The sequence below is a fragment of the Brachionichthys hirsutus genome, unplaced genomic scaffold (assembly GCF_040956055.1).
Source record: "Brachionichthys hirsutus isolate HB-005 unplaced genomic scaffold, CSIRO-AGI_Bhir_v1 contig_698, whole genome shotgun sequence".
NCBI lineage: Eukaryota > Metazoa > Chordata > Actinopteri > Lophiiformes > Brachionichthyidae > Brachionichthys > Brachionichthys hirsutus.
In genome coordinates, this window is record NW_027180377.1 from 243566 (window position 1) to 264316 (window position 20751).

Genomic DNA, 20751 nt, shown 5'->3' on the forward strand with positions numbered 1-20751 from the left:
GAGTTATGTTGCTCAAAGACAGACAGACAGACAGACAATCAGTTGCCGGCAAAAACATAACCTCCTTTCGGATACTGAAAACTGATTAGCTAGCAAAATTAACTCGACTCAGTGTCTGATCAATGGCCAGTGAGGCAAACCTGCAGCATTTGGCCCCCATCACTGTGCGACAGCAGAAACAGAATAGACAGCCACACCTCATCAGGTAGACGCAGCCAGCGGTCACATACAGCGACACCTACTGACTGGTGGGTGGAACAACAGCAGCAAGAAGCACAGGGTATACAAACATCTGCCATACAAAACAGGTATTGGTAGAAGGTTGTCGTAATTCATTCATTGATTTTCCAAACCGCCTTGTCCATTACTGGGTTCCGGGTCGTGTTGGAGGCAGTTAACGGGCGAGAGGCAGGGTACACCCTGGACAAGTCGCCAGTTCATCGCAGGGCCACACAAAGACAGAGCAGGGCCTTAATATCTCATCTGTCCCTGGGATGAAAGAGGATGCTGGGATCACTTGAGAAAGGAGGTTTGGATGCCAAAAGGTGATAATTGGATGTTTCGAGGTGCTGATCTTTCTGCATGCACCCCTCCCCAAATAACCCATTATGACCTTCATGAAAAAACAATTTTTTAAATTTTAGATTAGTTAGGGAGCTTTATTGTGGCAGTATTAACATATAAAACAATCCGTGTTTTCTTTTGTAACATACAAACATTCAAAATTTTCACTTCACAAAGTTCATAAGGCTTGGTTGTCCTAGAAGAGAGAGGTTCATTACAGAGGGATTTATTCCTTTTTTTTCTGTTTCTTCCGAAATTAAATATCGCAGAGTTTCTCATTAAAAGAGTCCTCGAGACAAAAACGAAAAAATAATCGGACTATTCAATAAACAAGAAAACAACAAAGTGACCGTGCTGTTAGAATCTGCTACTGTACATGCCCAACACTAAAGTGATGCACATAAAGAACATCTTATTTGCCCTCATATGACATGATGTCTAATAATTTTGCATATACCGGTAGTAGACCTGAGTTCAAATATTTTAAATCTTATAAATAATAAATAATATTTATAAATATTTTAAATCTTATAAATAATAAATAAATTACTTTAAGGTTGTATTCATGTGTTTAAATAATTTTTAATTCCAGATGTTTTCCACTATCAAACATCAGTTGTATTTTTTAGTTTTTCCTTCATTTGTACTGATATTTAAAGGCAGGTCATTAAATTTAAGGTTTGTAAATACTTGGCTCACCTCAGATATGACATCATCTGATCTGGGATGATGTTTTTTTTGTGTTGTTTGTTTTTAAATCACAGTTTTACGTAAGTACAGGCAACAAAAGTCAGTGCATGCTGTTTGTAGAACACAGGAACAAAAACGTAAAAGCCCCTTTTTGGACTCTGCAAAACTGATATGAGCTACAAACCGATAAAATGCTACAGTGTCATATTTGCGGCCACAGAGCTGAAAGGCCTTTTGAAATGTGTGGTTTTATTTACGCGGCTGTTTTTTATTTATTTTTTGCTTGTGTAATTTTATCATGTCAAAAACTAAACATTTAAACTTTTAACATCTCTGGATCGATAGAAGTAATCGCATGCTCCATTAGCAATGCAGGCGTCAGTGCTTGCATTTAGCGACTTTCTTAAAGACGAACAACAATGCCAACCAGTCAAGCAGTTTAGATCTGTTCCTCCAGATACTCATCATTCAATGATTTTGAAAGGACGCTAACAGAATTAGCAACCACATAAATCTTGTGATTTGGTTTTGAAACAGCTGAAGTTTGAAAGGAGAAAACAGTTTAATGGACCCAAACGGTTTCCCTGGTCTCATCTTGGTTAAAACATCTAAAATGTCAAGACAGCCAAGTCTACATCACGATTTTTTTAGACACGAAACAAGCAGAAGCAAGAAATCTAGGAAGTCTAAACCCAGAGTAGCAACTTTTTTCCAAGATTATAAACACAGTATTTACAGATGAGGTCATGGAAAAGCAGACGAGAGAGAGAGAGAGAGATACTGGAGGAAGATAACGATGACGATGCCACTCGATGTTAGCTGGTGATTATAGAGCTGTGCGTTTGTCTAAGCTTCATCTTCTACAGTGAAATCCCTTCTGTCGTTGTCTGTGATGTTCAATGCAAACTTCGTTCTCAAAGTGATTCGGCCCTTTGCGTGGTTTCAAATTTGAAACTCGGTGCATGTAAGAAAAGAAATGATTTGTCCCAAATGAGAATGCTTTCGCTGTTATACTGCGTATGTTCTGCATGCTTAACGCTTGGTAATGTGCAATCTAGACACTTACATCGCAACACAGCTGGCAACATCAGACAGCAACATTTGACGTGCACGCGCGAGATGCTTCTATGGAGAGACGGCAAACATTAACGGGGCGGTCCCACTCCTTCTCAGTAGTGTAATGACATCTTTAGAGAGACTGGCCAATCAGACCTCGACAGCCGTGCCCACTCTGGCTCTATTTAGGATCTTTGATTACCGTATGTGACATAAATTCTGAGCTACTTCTGCGTTTTACGGCTGCAATCGCATTCATTCAGTCTGATCAACATCAGTGACCAGTCCCTTGCACCATCATGTGTCGCACACCAGCGACTAACACACGACCCACCGGTCGGGCCCAGATCCCAGCTTTGCCTGCAAATACAACACTCTCTCTTTTCTCTCTCTCTCTCTCTCTAATGATGCCTCATATATACTGAGCAAACATTTAGACACACATTTTATCATCACAAACAGACTAAAGTTTCTCTCCTGCGTACCTCCCGTTCTCAAAATGACATCACATAATCTGAAGCAGATGCAATCTGTGGTCTGTGTAAAATATTTGTGCTATAGCCTCTGCAGGAAAAACCCAGGGTGCTACTGGGCCAGAGAAATGCTTAAAAATATCTTGATTTTTTTCCTTCTCAACCCTGATAAACATGAATAAATGAGCTTTTTTTTGTGTTGTCTTTTGTAAACTCTTAATTTCAAAATAAGATCAAAGTAGATCCTCTGACTGAAAAATTCCTGAAAGTTCTGGATCACATAAAAACGTACAAAATATTAAAAACAACTTATTTAAGATTAATATTAATTATTAATATTTCACTTTTGTTTTTTATATATATATATATATAATATACCACTGACTGCACTCTCTCTTTTAATTCTCAGTTTCCTCCATCATGACTGACAAGCTGTGACCGATCAAGTGCTCCATTTAGAATGGTTGGTGATGTTTACAAGAAAATCACTGCATCAGCTTGTCAGCATCAGGAGTGAACCGACCATTAAACCTCTCTAAAAACAAACAGTTGTTTGCTCATCGTTTCCTTCGTTTCTTTTATCTTCATGACTCCCTCCCTTCTACAGCACTTACAGAATTCCTTGTTTTTTTCTTATCCCTAATCCCTCCCAAAATGTCTGTGTTAACAAGTGATTATATGAACGGATTATTCCTATTTTCATTACTGTAACACAGCAAATTATTATTGCTGCCAAACAGGGGAAATGCTTGTTTCAGTAATCCTGTCTGAAACCAGACTTTTATTGAAAACAGGCCTCTTCATTCTGAGTGTTTCCATTTTGAGGCCTCTTTTTAATACAATTGACATTTGTTTATTGAAACCTCATGAAATATTATCATGAAATAAGTGGGAAATGTGAAGTCACTTCATCCTATTGAGAGCCAAGTCCTTTAGTCGTCAGACACTTTGGTTGTTAGAAGGGAATATGAGATTTAAGACAGACGTTTGGGCATTTATATTTGTGATTTCACACACTTTCCTTTCTCTTGCCTTTTCTTCTTCAGTCTGACCAGAGGCTCTCCATGACCATGCTGATCCTGCACAGGATCCAGCGTCGAAGTGGGCAGTAATACTCGTAGTGAAACTGCTCAAATTCCGGTGTTTGGCGAATCTCGTGGAGGAATGATACATCGATGTCCGACTCGAGCAGTAGAAGCAGGGTGGGCACAGTGACGAGCAGGACCCCCGCTACTACAGCAGCGAAGCGGGCCACGCTCAGCACAAATGTGTTTACTCTCTCATTGGACGACAGCAGGCTTAGGACTCCACCCATTTGGCTTCGCGCAGCCAGTCGGGTGCGTTCGTAGGCCCGGTCTCGCTCCCTCTCGGTCTCTAGCTGGGCTTGGATATCAGGGTCGTCATGGAGCTCCCTCAGCAGCCGGGCGGGGCTTTGGACCGGAGAGGAGAAGATGAGGTCAAGCCCTCTCTGACCGTCGTCCACTGGGGTGGGCAGCATGCTGGCACAGGGACTGGAGAAGAAGAAGTTTCAAATGGTGACATAAAGCAACAATAACTTTCCATCCGTTTCTATTTACATTATTATTACTATTATTTGATGCCTCTGGGGTATATAAACATAATAAACTGCCCCTGAGGTGCCCTTCTAGTGGGCAAAGCATAACATGGTTAGGGTGCCTTGAAAATGCAGGAAACACAAACTGCCCTCTAGATGCCCTTCCAGTGAATAAATATGATGTGATGTAACATAGTTAATCCTGGGACCTTCATGTGTCTCTTTACTTAATTACTTCCCTTGGTTGTAGTTAGTTATTCATATCTGAGTCACATGAGACAGTTTCTATCTGTTTACAATAATCATATCAAGACTTGCCGCCGCGACTCGGCCCCGGCCCCGGATACGCTTACTGACTTGCTTCCTGCATTCTCTTGCCCCAAACCCCCAGGCTCAGTCCACTGCTGGCAACTTCCATAACTTCATGAGTCACAAATGTAGTCGCAACATACATGTCTTAGTCAATTACATCATTTCACAAGTGTCCTACGGGATAAAATCACAGTGCTTTGGTCACACTTCTGCAGGACTGAGCAGCAAAATGCTAGAAAAATTGACATTGACCTGTAGACAAGCTCAGAAATGGTGAGCGGGCCGCCGTCTTCATCATCTTCCTTCACTTCATCTTCAACTTTGGGTGTCTGGGGTCGGAGATTTGAAGTTTCCATGGAAACAGAGGGAGGCTGCAGGTCTTTGCCTAAGGCAGAGCTTCCTCCGTCAGTGCCTTGCTGATCTGCCTCTGCAGCCATGTCTGAAGGTTTGAGAGGAGGCAAGGGGACAAAGTCCTTCACAGCAACAGCAACTGGTGAAGGAGAAAAAGACACAATATTTGACTTTGTTGTACATTAGATAATTAATTAAAGGAAAATAAAGGTCATTGTAATTCTACCGAGGCTGTTACAGAGCACTGGTAATATTGTTTCAATAATTCATATAGTGTTAAATGGTATTAATAGTTGATGCGGTTAGTAAACATTAAGGCTTATTACAGGAGGGGGGGGTCATAAAAATAAATATATAAAATAATATAGTATAAATATAAATAATTAGAAGTAAAAATGGCTGCTATGTGAGAAAAATAAGTATCTCTCATTGTTCAATCATTCATTTTCCGAACTGCATTGTCGATTACCGGCTGGAGCCTCTCCCAGCAGTCAAAGGGCGGGAGGTGGGGTACACCCTGGACAAGGCGCCAGGACATCGCAGGGCCACACACAGACATCATTGACACACACTCACACCTATGGGCAATTTAGTGTAACCAATGCACCTAATTTGCATGTTTTTGGAGGAAGCCGGAGAACCCAGCGAGGACCCAGCGTGAACCCACGCAGACACGGGGAGAACAAGTCATGAAGAGTCAGACTCGAACCTGTGACCTTCTTGCTGTGAGGCAACAGCTGCTACCACTGACCCTAACCCTAACCTGACTCATTGTCACTAAATACATCATTCCATACTAATGTACATATTAACAACACAATATAATACAAGCACAGGATGCAAAACGTTCTAGTTTACAGTATCTTCTTAATGAATATGCTGCAAAGGATGTCTAATGTTATTGCTATTTTATATATATATATATTTGAAGTACCGGTACATTAACCTATTAAACAAATTATGCAGCTTTAACAGTTGACTTATCTGTTGTTTGGTGTAGAAATTAAGTGTCCACATTTACAGTTATTTTATTTTATTTCTACAAGACCACTATCAGCTGTAGTGTGTTAGCTGCAGTGGCAAACACGAGCCACATGATGGCAGCCATGGATTTGTTAAAGTTACAGCAGCACTAGTGATCAACCCACAATGATCTAACATTTCTCAATTAATTATCTACTTTACTTGAACTTTTTAAAACCGTTCATTTACATTACATAATATGATACTTTATTGTCTATTTTTTATAATCAAGATATTCTAAACCTGCTACTTTTGCCTGAAAGAACGTAAAGCTAAAATCATGAGACAAAATGGAACACTACAACCACAGTTCCTGCATGGGCAACCAAGCATGAACAATTTTTGTGAATATTAATCGTTAATATTTCAGGTTTCAGATATTGTGTGGTCCTTGCTCTGCTCTTCTGATCCCAGTGTTAAGAGACATACAGTCAGACTCATCAAAAAGAATTGTGGGCCAAAGTGACTAATCAGTTGCCATGCCAACTGATTCAAGTAGGAGTTGAATCAGTTGGCATGGTAACTGATTCAAGTAGGAGTTGAAACATATTAAAGAAGAACAGAGAGGAATGATGAGAAGCAGGAGGTGAAGCAACCATAGAAACAGAGTCAGCACAAGAACTGACATTTTAAAACAGGTAAACTGGAGCAGAAGAAAAGTGAGGAACAAAACAACATTCACAAGATGAAAATGCAGATTTTCCAGTTCAGTAGATATTGCATCAGAAATGGCCAGCGACAGCTTGAATTAATAAAATCCATCAGCAGTGTACAGCTGCAAGAATAAAACACGCAGCACGGTCTATTAAACTCAAATAATATGACTTGATGTGTTAAAGCTGAAATTAAAAGAAAAGAAGATGACCATACTCTGAGGAGCTGATCCCATCTGGCATCGGTTGAGAGGCCGATCCTGGCGACACGTCAACAGTAAATCACAGATCTGACACTGACAGAGACAAGCTGTCAACCTCACATTCACACCTACAGCTAATTTAGAGCCGCCAAATTAAGCAAACGTGCCTGAAGCGACCAGTCGGCTGTTCTCAGCTGGGATCAGCATGACTCCCCCCTGACCCTGAAGGACAAGCGGTCCCAGGAGCTGTCCTGATCCTCCAGGTCTACTAAACAGGAACGGTTGCATCAGCCTGACCGACATCATCTGGGATCAACCTTACCCTCCTGTGAGGACAAGTCCACCATGAAATGGGCACCACACCACATAAAAATAAAAAAATATATAGCCATGCGTAGTTAGTGAAATATCTCTTCCACAGTATTATTAATAAAAATTGAGTTTTTTTGTTTTTGTTCGTTTATGCGTTTTATTTTATGGACAGAACAATGGCTATATCTTTTAACTCATTACACACAAACTACAAACTTATTTGTGCCTCATGGCTAAATAAAACTTAACCTCACAAACTGATTCAGGTTTATTTTATACAGTATTTAAAATAAACTTTCTGTCCTATTAGACACAAGTCTCTCCTTACATGAAGTGCTTCACACGCGTAAGGCGTTAGATTCCAAATACAGACAGACACACACACACACACACACACACACATAAGTGTTGACAGACTTATTTATCTTTGTCATAAAATCTCAACACCACAAATTCAAAACTGTGTTTGCAAAAATAGAGCCAGGAACCTTTGCTTCATCAGATCTTCATTATCAAATCACGACGCAAAAACATAACATGCATACATTTTCATGACAAACATGTCTGCATTTGTGACACAATCTTACTTGGTTCCAGCATCTTCCTTGGAAGCCCAGCATTGATTCTAGCAATGTTCCCTCCTTGCCCTACCACTCGTACGTAAACATCCCGGGCAGTGTGGTTGGCTATGCGTAGATGAAGGCTGCGCTGTGTTGTTATCTTCACCTGGCACCTTAAGGCCTCAGCCATTACTATTGATGACGCCTGTTCATCTGTGGATGTTCCTGGATGAAACACCTCAAGAGAGCCCGTCTGGGTCGCCTCCATCCCCTCAACTTCCAGCTTTTCTACAGCCATGTCCAGTCCAAGTTCACCTGCCCTGCCCTGGCTCCCACAACTCAGGTTGTCGCCCACACTGGTGTGGTTGCTCACTCCCGAATCCACAGTGCTCTGCGTGAGGCTGCGTCCGCCATCGCTGGCTTTTCGGTGCTCAAGAACCTCCATCTTTCAGGCTGATGATGAATCTCAAGCTCAGCTGTCTGCGGTACGACCGAACTCCCCAGCTGTCCTGAGCTCTGAGGCTGGACTGGGCATGGATGTGCAAATGCATACACACTCACAAGCACACACATGCCTACACTTCCACACTGGGAGAGATGGTGAGAGACATACACCAGACACCGTCTCTCTCTCTCTCTCTCTCTCATGGTGGACCCTCCTGTGAATGTCAGCGATGCTAACAAAGAGTGGAGGGCATTAGATGAGGATCAGGCCCAAAGCTGCGGTTCTATATTTAACCAGGTGGTCCCGGCTGCAGTTAATCTAACTCTGATAGAGAAGGTCAGGCCTGACTCATGTGGTGGAATGGGGATCATTTTACTTTTCCTCGCCGCAAGTTTTTCTTTATCGCTGTTGTTTTATCAGATACGTTTATTTCTGATTCACGGCACAGAAAGTTTGTTGTGCTCCAACGCTGATATTGTCAGATGTATTTATCTAAGCCCATTTTTGGATCAAAGAGAGACCAGTGTGTAATGTGAAGGGAAAACGTGCTGCATTTTCTTGTTTCACTGATGGCAGTGTGGATGAAATCTTAAATTTGGGACAGGAATATGAAATCCATCACAAAAATATGACACAGAGTGTGTGTGTGTGTTCTGCTGCATAAGAAGGAGAGAGGCTGTGTAAACAGAACAAGGTCAGCCGTGTCCTTGGGTCAGCTTCCTGTTTCCTCTCTAACTCTGAGATTAGTGCTTCTAATGTTGACGGAGAAATTAGAGCAGTTCACAGACACTTTATCCCAATGTCCTTGCAGCAGTCGTCTTAAAACTGTCATAGCCGAACTGCTTGAAGATGGGGGGTGCACTCAAAAGCTGCTAGTTTGGATGTTCTGTTGTTTTGTGTTGTGTGTGTTTTAGAGTTCCAACTCTACTTGTGTTTCCATCCTGGCCAGTTGCTGCGCACGAGGGAACGGGCAGTTTCTACTTTCTGAAAGCACAATTCAACAAGCACGTCCTCTTCCTCCATCCATTAGTGTGTGACTGTGTGCCAAAAGAGCACAAGCGCCTCGTTTTAAATCTTACACAATTCACCAATGACTTTCATCATTTTCTTTTGTGTGACAAACAATCACCAATGTCTAAAACAATACACAATTAGATGTTTTCTGTCTCATAGAGGCGCATATAATACAGACAGCAGAGAAATAGCCATTTCCAAATTGAATCTCGTGCCATGACCCAGTCTGCATCCTGTACAGACTGAAGAATTGATTTTTCTCTAAATGGGGTGAGGTCGTATGAAGAGGAGACAGGCTCCACGTCTGGAAAAGACACGTACGTTACATCCTCCTGTGTGTAGAGTGGATGGATAGATGGGAGGAAGAGATGCAGCTGCAACAGGGACAAGCTGCTTGGAGGGCTCCGTTGTCACACTTCATTAGCAGTCGCTATGAGGCGGACTTGTGACCTTCACTTTGTGGTTTCACAAATTTGATTTATTTTTTGCTAATATCCTTAAAAACTGACTAAATTCGAAAATTGTTGGAAGGGTATGAATATTTACACTTTTATTTGCATTACATCCACTCACTGCAAGGTGTGAGAAAGTATCAGCTGCGGCCATTTGTAATACGGCAGTAAAACCATTTTGTCTAATATTCACCCTTACATGCCGCAGTTTCAACCAATCCCTGCAGATTGTTTCACCAGAAATAGCATTTAACCTGGATCCTCCTGGAGGCACTGGTTGACTTTGCCGTGCAGACTCCTCTCTGTACACCCTTACCTCCAACTTACATCTAACCCTTGTTCATTGTCTCTGCCTTCCATTTTTATCTCTTGATATTCTCTCTATCCCAGTCCTGAGTATATCTTGGGTATTCATAACCGTGTTCTGTTCCGTTACAGCAAGATCTGTGCTTCAATTAGATAATATGTTGCAGTGGACAGTGTCTGGAAAATAGGAGGTAGTGAAAGTGACAAAGAATAATGATAACATGGGGGGAAAAAGTCACAAGGGAAACACTGAAATCTGAAATGATGGGCCTTAAAATGCCGACTCTGCTCTGTTCTGCTTCCACAGCTCTTCTCCTGAGCAGAATGAAACTTTTCATTGTGCAAGAACTGATCCAAGTTCAGCTGAAAGCTACGCGTCAACAACTGAAGGATGTCTGAGCTGAAATACCATCCTCATTATACACTGGCCGAAATATGGCCGAAATAAATTCTGAATAATCTTAAAAAGTTTGCTTTTAGTTGTGTAATCCAGTATTTCTATCAGGCCGCATAGACTGATGATGAACACATTCTAAGCAGTTCCCAAGAATCTTTTACTTAGCTAAAAACAAAATGCTAACGTGTGCTGAAAATGAGACATGATGGCGGAACATGGGAAGGGTATTTTTAGCACGCTTCCATTGGTGTCTCCAGGGAGACGAGGCTGATAGAGGGATGGGAGCATCAGCTGCTCAATTAGCGCGTCCTGTCTGAGGGTTGTGTATGTGCGTGTGCTTCATCTTACACAAGGGAGACGGCACGTGACTCTGCGTATTTATCACACAGCAGCCCACCTTTGTCCGTGGCCATCTCGTCGTACTCATCGGACGAGGGCAGCGCAGGTACCAGCGGCTCCATGTTCATGATCAGGTTTTTATGACTCAGAGAGTTAAAGCTGCGACTCTGACCAAACTGGGCTCTGAAAACACAAACGCGTACCACGCTGACTGCTTTGTGTGCGACATTCAGGCGTGTTCTGTTGCATAATGAAATGGGTAATAATACCTTTGGATTTTCTAGATAATCCTTTCAGTAGTGGGGCATTGCTAAAAGTAATATTTCATTCATATCTTTTATCTGTGTGTCACATGACCTTACCTGCACACATCTGGTGGCTCTCTCTGAATCTTAGAGCTGGCATCCATCACCTCCTTTGCTACTCGTCCACTAACAGGCAGAAAAACAGATTCATTGCAATGAAAACAAAAAGAGTTGCAACAACTGGGGGGAAAAAAATGCTGCAATTGACCAGATTCTTGGTTGCATTTTCTAAAACTCAATTTAAAGCATATATTATTTAAAAGCAACTTCATCTGTAGCAGAAGGTGGAATAAAGGTAGCGGTACCAGGTCATTAATGTGCTGCAAAAATAGGAGAATCCCAGTAAAAGGATGATGTAAGGAGAGAAAAAAAAAGTTAAAGAGTTTCATATGCATTTTGCAGTTGTTGTTCATGTCAGTGCTGTTTCTGTCCCAAGCATTTATCCTGCAGGAATGTTCTGTAGCTCCATTAGTCTGATGTTAGGGCAATCAGAGTGTCTGGATTCCAGCCACGAAGCACCAGGCTCCGCCACTTCATCCATTTCCCTGTTGCTGCTGAGGCTGATGATTTGGCCACAAATAAGGAGCAAAATGATTCATCTGGAGTCATTGAACTGTAATGTTGTTCAAAACAAATGAGCTAATACCTTCTGTGAATTGCTGCATTTAAAGTTTGCACATGATTCCACTGATTTACTCTTTACACAGCATCCCAAATGTTGTCCTATCAGGGCTGTACAAGGACATCAATATCGAATGTGAGTCTAGATTATGCAACAATAATCAGATGGTCCAAAAGAAGTTCAGCAAAGATCTTTCTGTTTTATTTCATGAAAACGATCGATTCCCGTGCGCCAGAACAACGGCACCATTGCTGAGCCCTTAAGCCAGCCTGCGTTGGCGAAAAGATGAAACAGGGTGCGCCGTAATGTAAGCCTGATAAAGAGCTTGGTCCGAGAGGAGAATCATGGCTGGCACGGATTCCTGAGATATTAATCCCAGAGAACCAGTGTTATCAGGGATGTGGGTGCCGATGCACTAGGAGAAAGTTCATCAATATTCTCCTCTTTTTGATGTTTCTGTTTTCTTAGGTCACAAAAATCTTTCATGTTTTCCTTTCTGATATCTCAGTCAGTCAAAAATACTGTTGGCCATTATATTGTTGCTGTACACACTTTTATATCAGCACACACACCGCCTCACCTGTATCTGAACCTGCTACCCTTGAAGAAGATGTTGCTGCTACAAACGGTCTTTATCTGGCTCGACTTTGCACACCTGTGAGAGGGAGAGAGAGAGAGAGAGAGGGAGGAAGAAAAACAGAGACGGAAGTAAAGAAGTTTACTATTAATTAAGATGTTAGCTGTGTGTGTTAGAGAGAGAGTGTGTGTGAACACACTTGTAAAAGGATTGGTTCTCCACTCCACACTTCCATAAGTGTTTACACGCTGCAGGCGTTGAGGTGTGAAATGTCAAAACCAGTTTCTTCTGCACAAAAAAAGACACAAAAGTACACACAGAAAAGGAGAGAGGCTGTGAGAACGACAAATTAGACCGCATGGGAATAAAGACACGAGGAGCAGTGTGAGAGGGAGCGGTGCAACATGCTGGCCCACATCCCAAGAGCTGTAATCTCAGCATCAAGCACTCACAACTGAATGTTAATCCTGAAACAGCAACTCTGCTCCGACCGGCTTTGCCCTCCTTCCTGAAGTCAGCTTTGTTGCTCAACTCTCTCAATTCCAGTTACATGAATTATGTTATGATTTGCACACGTGTTTCATTGGCCCTGTGTGTGTGTTTGTATAAATGCTGTAAGCTAAAATATTATCAAATTGGCTTTGGTTCCATTTTGGCTGACCCACAAATGCACTTCAATGTTTGGTATTTTATGGTGTTTTGCTAACGTGTGCTATACTGCCCTATAAAGAGAAAGAGCACCGTCTGCAATTACACCACAATTTGGCAGAATTTTGGTGTAATTTGGTATCTGGTAATATTTTCCATAAATATTATTTTTTTGTGTGTGTGCTTTATTTTTTTGAAATTAATTTGGGGAGAGAAACACACAAGAGCCCCCCCAGTTAATTTTGCATTTAATTTTGTTCTTTTTGCTCTGAAGGCCAGTTTAGTACATTTATGAAACATATGTGTTTATCGTACCCCAATCTGTATTCATAAGCTGGAGCACAGATAGGTAAATATAGAATGTGACAACGGACTGAAAGTGCAGTAACAAAGCCACAGATGTTGCCATCAGCTCAAAGCAGGACAGATCATTCATGTATTGCAGGGTAAATATCAGAGGTGAGGGCAACAAGTGAAGTCATGCAAGTGGCCGTGTCACAAAGCGGATCAGACTACACATCAACGTGTGATTTGGATCCTCATGAAACATTTCACACGCACAAAAAAAAAAAAATAGAAAGCACATTCAGAAGGGAGAGGTCAACAATGTACAAGTACAAATACTGTAAGATAAACACAACAATGAAAATGCTAACAAATGTGCACACACTCAGAGAAACTCTATAAATAAATCAAATTGGATGAACTGCAGACAACAAAACAATAAAACACCAAATAATGAAAAAAATATCAAAGTTCCCTCCGATAATAATAAAGTGGGGGGGCGGGGGGAGGCTATGCCGTAGGGGAGGGCATCAAGTTGGGGATTTAAGTAATGCTGTGCGCTGCTATTATTACTAGTATTTACTCACCAGTGATGATTGTGTTTACACACAGAAAGAAGAGACAGAAACACAAAGATAAAACTGCATCTTCAGCCATTCATGAGTTGCCAAACAGAAAAGCACGTGGACAGACCGACACGTTAAGCAGAGATGACAGAGAAAACAGTCAGGTGACTGACTGACTGACTGATGGGCTGATTGGTAGATTAAAAAGCTAAATGCTTTTAACTACAATAAGGACTGTGGAGTTTTAAAGCACTTCTGCAGAAGGAACTTGAGTTGGGAGAGCTTTGCTTCATGCAAAATGACGGTAATGCACTTATGTGCATCAGGTAATAGCTGCTCAGAATCTACCAAGCTTTGGATTGGATGACAAACATTCAGTGATGGAGTGAAGCATGGGTCCCCAAATGCAAGAAGCCTAGCCTAGCTGTAATTGTACTGCTGCATTTTAAGTCACAAAATGCTTTCTGTGTCCAGCAGTAATGAGAAATTGATTTTTGACAATGACGCTGAACATGTCCAAACATCAATGCAGTGAAGGAGTCTCATATTTGGGGAAACAGTCGACATGTAATAGTTAGTTAGGAGGTTAGTCGTAACACACCCACCATCCTGTTACACTGAATCCTGCCTGTTAAGGAGATCTGAAACAGCGACACACGTGCACAGTGTGCAGGATCACACAGACAAACAGTACGTTTTCATTGAGCATTTATCTGATGTAATTATTACACAGATGAAGGATGAAGCATCCAAGGATGCTTCCCTTCGCTGCTTCTAGAGGAGAACGTTCACGCCGGACTCTCCACTCACCTCTTTCTGAATCCCAATGACATAAAAGGTTTTCCCTTCAAACTTCAGCTTGCTGACATCATTCCTGCAAAGATGCACAGGATTGTAATATTACACAAAGTAACTCGCAATCATGTAACATAGCTAGTAGTTAGTCTTTTTTTTTCTTCTTCCTTACAGAGAATTTTCTAACTATCTTAGCTCCGTCGGAGATGAATAGAGAGATACAAAAGGTCATTCCATAATTTCTATGCTTGCAGGTCTACAATCGAGCTTTAGGGACAACAGTGCACCATTTGAGGAGGTAGATCCTCTTGTTTCCTTGGAAGACCACAAATCCTGTGGCTGTGAACCCGAGGAAGGCTGTGCAGCCTGTGAAATCCTGAAAACACACACACACACACACACACACACAATCTCTGGTTTGTTTTGATCTTGGCCTCAAGAACACAGTGCAGAAAACGCAGACTTGTTTTGACACAGGGAGACAAATCTAAGAAAATATCAACTCAGAGATGAGGAAACCTTGTTAATCCCGAGTAAATCTCCATATTTCTTTCTTACTTTCTCTGATTTGTGACGTTCACAGATCTGCAAGACGTTGCAATAACAGCCAATTCCAGCAAACCTAAATAAAGATGTTGCTGCTCTGTATTGTCCTGCTGCATGCCTGTCATTGGGAGGGTGTCCCCATTTCACGAATGAACGGAGACAGTGAGAACGAGCAGATGGGGAATTGTCAGATATTGCATTTCTTTATCAGACCAATAGACGATTATCAGACCATCCATCACACTGGTGCGAGATAAATACAAAGAAAACGTGCAAGCGGTACTAAAACAAACCCTACTGACTGTGTCGCTGCTTTTATGAAGCCCTTTCTGAAGCTTTTCTCAGACCAGTCAATAAGAATATTGATTCCTGAAAGTGATGGTTTGGGCAGAGACCTAATAAAATCTGTTACGTAAGCGAGCAACACGGTGACATTCCACTTCTCTCACACGTCTCATCCCTGTGGTCATCCATTACTCTCTCGATGACATTGGAAAGTGCGTTTTGGTAGTTAATCGTGTGTGTATTTGTCAATTTGATATGCAAATGAAGGGCAAATGAAATGAAATTTATTAAATTTAATTTAATTGGAATGATGGAAATTAAACACTTTGGGAGCACAGGTTGCGTCTAGATTGTGGCAACAGTCAGAGAGAGATTTCCGTCACTTTGATGAGATGAAACTTTGTTATCGTCCTCGCAAAAACAGAAAAACACATTGTCCACTAATGTTACCTTGCATGGGTGGGGGTCAACTCCATAAGTCTCAAGGCTCTGGGCCCTTTGCAGCATGTTCAACTCTGCAAATGCAGCACACTGGCCCCTAAAAGTAAAGAGCGAAGAAATCATGAGGTGAAAACTGCATGGATTGATCACAAACTTGTCTAAAGTGTTTTCAAAAGAAAAACAACAGTTGTTCCCAAATACATTTTTCAATGTCCACCCTGAACACGGATGTTTGTATGCCTTGAAGGATGACATCATTGACACACACTGTCAGTATCGAGGGTGGTGTTTGTTTCACAAACTAAAGCTATTTCAACCAGTTTCTGACCGTCCGTTATGATTTTGCAGAAATTCACACATGAGGGTTAAAGCTTTACTTATTTATTAGTTTACCGTTAAGTGCTGCAATATCAAGAAACTGAAGGATGAAAACTGACTAATGGCAAACGAATAAATCAACCTCATACACATGCCTACACGAACACGGTGGAAAATGAAACTGCAAAACAAATTTAGGAATGGCTTTACTGTGCAAACGCAACTCGCAAGCCTGCACTATTTGCAAACCACCTGGAGTCTTCTTCTACAGAAGGAATCTACATGCTGCTAATCCTGCTCGATGGATCCGCTGGGACAGATGCAGGGCGTTTAGTGTCTGGCTTTGATGTCCTATAATCCCTGTAAGTGTGACAGTCACAAACTGAAATGATGATACGAGTAAACACAAACAACCTGAAGAGAGGCTTCGTGTATGCATAAAGCTTATGCAGCATACTCTACCCATGAAGAGAATGGAGCAACACACTTCATCAAATTCTCTCCAGCATTTCATTCTGCCTGTAATTTATCAGGTACGAGTTTAGCCCCAATTGCTGTCTATCCGTCTTGTGACGTTGCTGCATGTCAGCCTGCAGCAAAAACTAAGTTGTCCAAAACAAGCTTCAAATAAATGATTCATGGCCACATCTACGTCATTTAATTTCACCTCTTATTTATTCACAACTTAATGCAAAGTGAAATAGATTCACTAGTGAAATGAGCCATGAATATCTTATTCAATTTTCTCACTAGCCAGAACAGCAAAAATCAATTAATAGTCTGCAGCGTGGAAAACTGTCTCCACAAAAAAAAAAAAAAAAACCCACAAGCACGACATCGAGGCCCCATCACCAAAGGTGAGCCGTAAGCTGATAACAAAGATTCAGCTTACGGCAGACACACATCTCGTTTACCGGAGCTCATTCGTGTGTATTTCGATCATCTTGCGCTCCAGTTTGAGGGATTGTTTGGGGAACAGCTTGAAGTCTCTGATGTAGTCTGATGGATGCTCCTCTGGGTCATAGTCCCCGAGCTCAGCTAAGGAGAGAGGAGAGGACTGTAAAAATGAATTAAAAAGCACATTTTAAAGATAGGACATTTGCCACATTCAGTCCATTTTGGGGAAACACACAAGAATGAAACTCACGATGACGCTGAAGCCAGCGATTAGTTTAAGGAGTAAAAGGTTCTGTCTGCATGGCGCGCGACGCTGAATATAATTAGCATTATTTGCTAAACAAATGAGATGCAGGTTTTTAAATCAGTGAGTTGCATTTGCACGGTTTCCGGTCTTTATGATTTGCTTAAGTACCGGTAGATACTTTGGGTTATCATTTGCAAGCTCAGCTCAGTCGCACCATGCTGTTTAATACTGTTCCCATCCTTCTAGTGATTGCAGAGCACTGGGCCATCTATCCAATCCTTCCTTATCAATTGCGTGTATCCTTGCTCCATGCTCTCGGCCCCTGTTTCCTTTGTGTCTTTGCAGGACCTGCAACATCTGGCGTGGACCATGTTAATCTGGGTGACATCAAGGTTGGTTCATGTATTTATTAATATTTGAAAGGAATGTTTGTGCAGCATTCTTACTGTAGTGGAGGTTGCTCTGACCCAGATTCACATCTCGATCTACCGTTATAAAGATATATAAAAACATTTGGCTGTCACCAGGCCCCACCTTGAACGATGCAGGCTCCGAGATGCGCCGCTTCAGCAAAAGGACAAAGAAGACGCCCGTGGTAGATGTCTCTTTTCAGTTGGAGGTACAGAAGGTACCTGCACAAACGGATGCAGCGTGCACATGAAGAGGAAAGATGACACTGAATGTGTTTCACTTTTATTTCTTACATTTAAAGTGTAATTGCTCTACGTCGTGGCTGCAGCATCGCTGGAATATTGCAGAAAGCCTCCTGTGAGCATTAGTGATTTCTTATTTTCACCACCCCATGGCTGACAGGGTGATAGCACAGTGATCATTACATAATATGTTGTCAAAGTAATCATGATAGACCCTATTGTCAAGGCTTTATCTTAATTAAGTGAAGTTACTGTAGATTCACACAAAGGTGATCCATAGTGAACATGTCCGTGTGCTTCTATACGCTCTGTGCAACTCTCCATCCCTTATAAACCCTCCTTTGATTTTACCTTGTGAGCTCCTCCTTTATCTTCATTGGCTCGTTGGGATAAAACTTGACCCGGAAGCACATTGTGTACGGCTGCTGAGCTGCTACAGACAAATAGGAAACGTTCAGAGGAGAAGAGAATTACAAGAAAGTCAGGAGACAGCAGGTAGCAGGAACATGAAATTAAACATGATAAACATGACAAATGAAATGCAGGGTTTTAATCTGAGCTCTTAGTCTATAATAGGCTTTATTTAAATGAAAAGCATTCATTTGATTAGAAGGGGCGAAAAAGAATCCTCCACAACTTCATCATATTTAATTTATGCTTAAGCAGAGCGGTTGAGCTATTTGAATGTAAATATGATTTTATAACATAAAATGAAAAACACATATCTTAATTTAAGAGTAAAACCTGCCACAGGGGGAACAGACGTGTCAAGTTCAGTGCCCTTCAACAGTCCTCCTCCATCGTTCTATCCCATCACTCTTTATTTTTTTCACTTACTGACAGTCTGTCTCACATGAAACTTCATCTCCAGTATCTCTTTTTGCACTTTGATTCCCTAATCAGACTTCTCTCTTCAGCTCCATGTCCCATCACTGTCTCCTCCTTCACGTGCCTGAACCCCCCCACCACACACATAGTCCCCTTTATCACTCCTTCCTCCTCCTCCATTTCTCATTCTAATTTTCACTGATCTGCTTATCACCCCCCCTTCAAGCCCTTTGTCTGTTTGTTTTTTAAAGACACCCACCAGCATAAAATTAATGATAGGTCATACTTACTCTTCATCTGCCTCACCACGGACTTATTAGGGTCCAGCCAGTGCTGAAAGAGAGAGAGTCAATGAGACTATGGAACACGTGCATGCACACACAGCTTAACACTGGAAGTCAACTACAGTTAGTAAATTTACTTTATGCATAAACATATAGTACTACTTATCTCGTTAGAAGTAGTAGATCTATCTAAATAGAAATATTTCAAGCCTTTTCATTTACATTTGTATAATTATGACTCACAAGTCATGACAATCAAAGATCTGGTATCCCAAACAACTTCACTAATGCTTCACAGCCTGGTTCCATTATTTTGTAGCAGTTGTATAAGACATTTTGTGCACATTTAAACGCTAAAGAAGCCACCAAACAAACATACAGCTGAAAGATAATGATGACAGTCATTAGCCCCAGTTATAATGTTTACCCTCTGCTTTTCAGGATCCACATATCGGATACCAAAGTAGTCCCTCTCAAGTAGGTTGTAGTGGTTACACACGCGGTCAAGCAGGAACTGGCCTTTCGTGTCTCTCTGTAAACACATGCAGCACATTAAAACACACGTTAAATATGGTGAATGTGTAAAACATGAAAGTGGCCCAGTGGCAACATACTACCGTGGTTTTATATATTATATATATATATATATATATACAGTCCTTATGTAGTTCATAAATACAGATCAGGCACAGAGGAATCGAGACCCGCCCTGCACCTATTACCCGTTCCTCCGTCAGCACAGGGATTCTCAGGGTTGAGTACTTCCTACATGGATGCGCATACACAAAACTAAACACGCAATGTTATTTGCATCATTGCGTTTCCTCAAGTATCGTAATTAAATGTGTGTTTCCTCACACAGTCCTGTGTCTGAGTGCGACCGAGGGGCAACGGCAGCATTTTGCGTTGTGCGTCTTGTGATGATAAGTCACACGACACAGTTAAATCTGAAGAGCAGACGATACAAACAAACCAAGGGAGTAGGAAAACAGAAGGAACAGAATCAAAACGAAGCCACGCCGTCGCCCAGCTGTCGGTGGATCATCAAACGACACACAGCCTGTCTGGCTTCTCAAGGCAGACACTCGTAGGCAGAAGAGACGCAAGGCGATGCCAAATAAAGGAGAGAGAGAGAGAGAGAGAGAGAGTGAACTACAGCCAGACACACTGAGGCTGAAATAGAGCGAAGCTAAATAAAGAGCGGATAAACGCCACTGCCTGAGATGAGTGAGGGAGATGGAACGAGTCTCATTCATGTCCAACAAGGGCTGAATACATATTTGATATATCCAAAGGCTGGGCATTAAGGATGAACCTCGTTCTCCCGTCTCTACATGATCTCACCTAATGGTGGCAAAGTGCTTTTCTTTTCTCGCCCTTGCTTGAACAGACAGACACGCTCTTCAGACGGGGCCTCGCTGTGGCATGAATTCGTTTTATTTAGTGCCTGCGGTTCCTTTCTGTTCCGTCTGTTTGTCATGTCAGCAGTTTAGTGAACTCTTTTTGTTATCTCCTGCCACCTGCTTTTCTCCCTGCCTGACGGTAAAGTTCCTTTGTACGTTATTTTCTTGTGGGTTCTCTTTATTCATGTGTTTTTGTTGTTGTTGGGTTTTTTACTTATGTTGGATTTATTATTTGCATTTCTGTCCCATTATGTTTTCTGCTTTGTGCTTGCTTGTACTCTTACTTGCTTTATTAACGCTTATGCTTGTTAATTGTCTCTGGTCTGCGCTTGGGTCACCCAAACTG

The 20751-nt window shown here is 41.7% G+C and overlaps 1 protein-coding gene across 1 annotated transcript; it reads right to left on the minus strand.

Moving 5' to 3' along the window:
* Positions 1 to 3825: 3825 nt before the first annotated feature.
* On the minus strand, positions 3826 to 19767 carry LOC137914279 (FERM domain-containing protein 3-like; the record flags this gene model as incomplete). Its single annotated transcript, XM_068757883.1, has 16 exons — positions 3826 to 4294; positions 4903 to 5140; positions 10752 to 10888; positions 11068 to 11136; positions 12213 to 12287; positions 12409 to 12497; positions 14314 to 14349; positions 14519 to 14582; positions 14791 to 14879; positions 15785 to 15872; positions 17008 to 17131; positions 17772 to 17869; positions 18242 to 18323; positions 19009 to 19051; positions 19430 to 19534; positions 19725 to 19767. Coding segments are annotated over 16 exons (1849 nt in total), but the record flags the coding sequence as incomplete, so codon positions are not given.
* Positions 19768 to 20751: the final 984 nt, after the last annotated feature.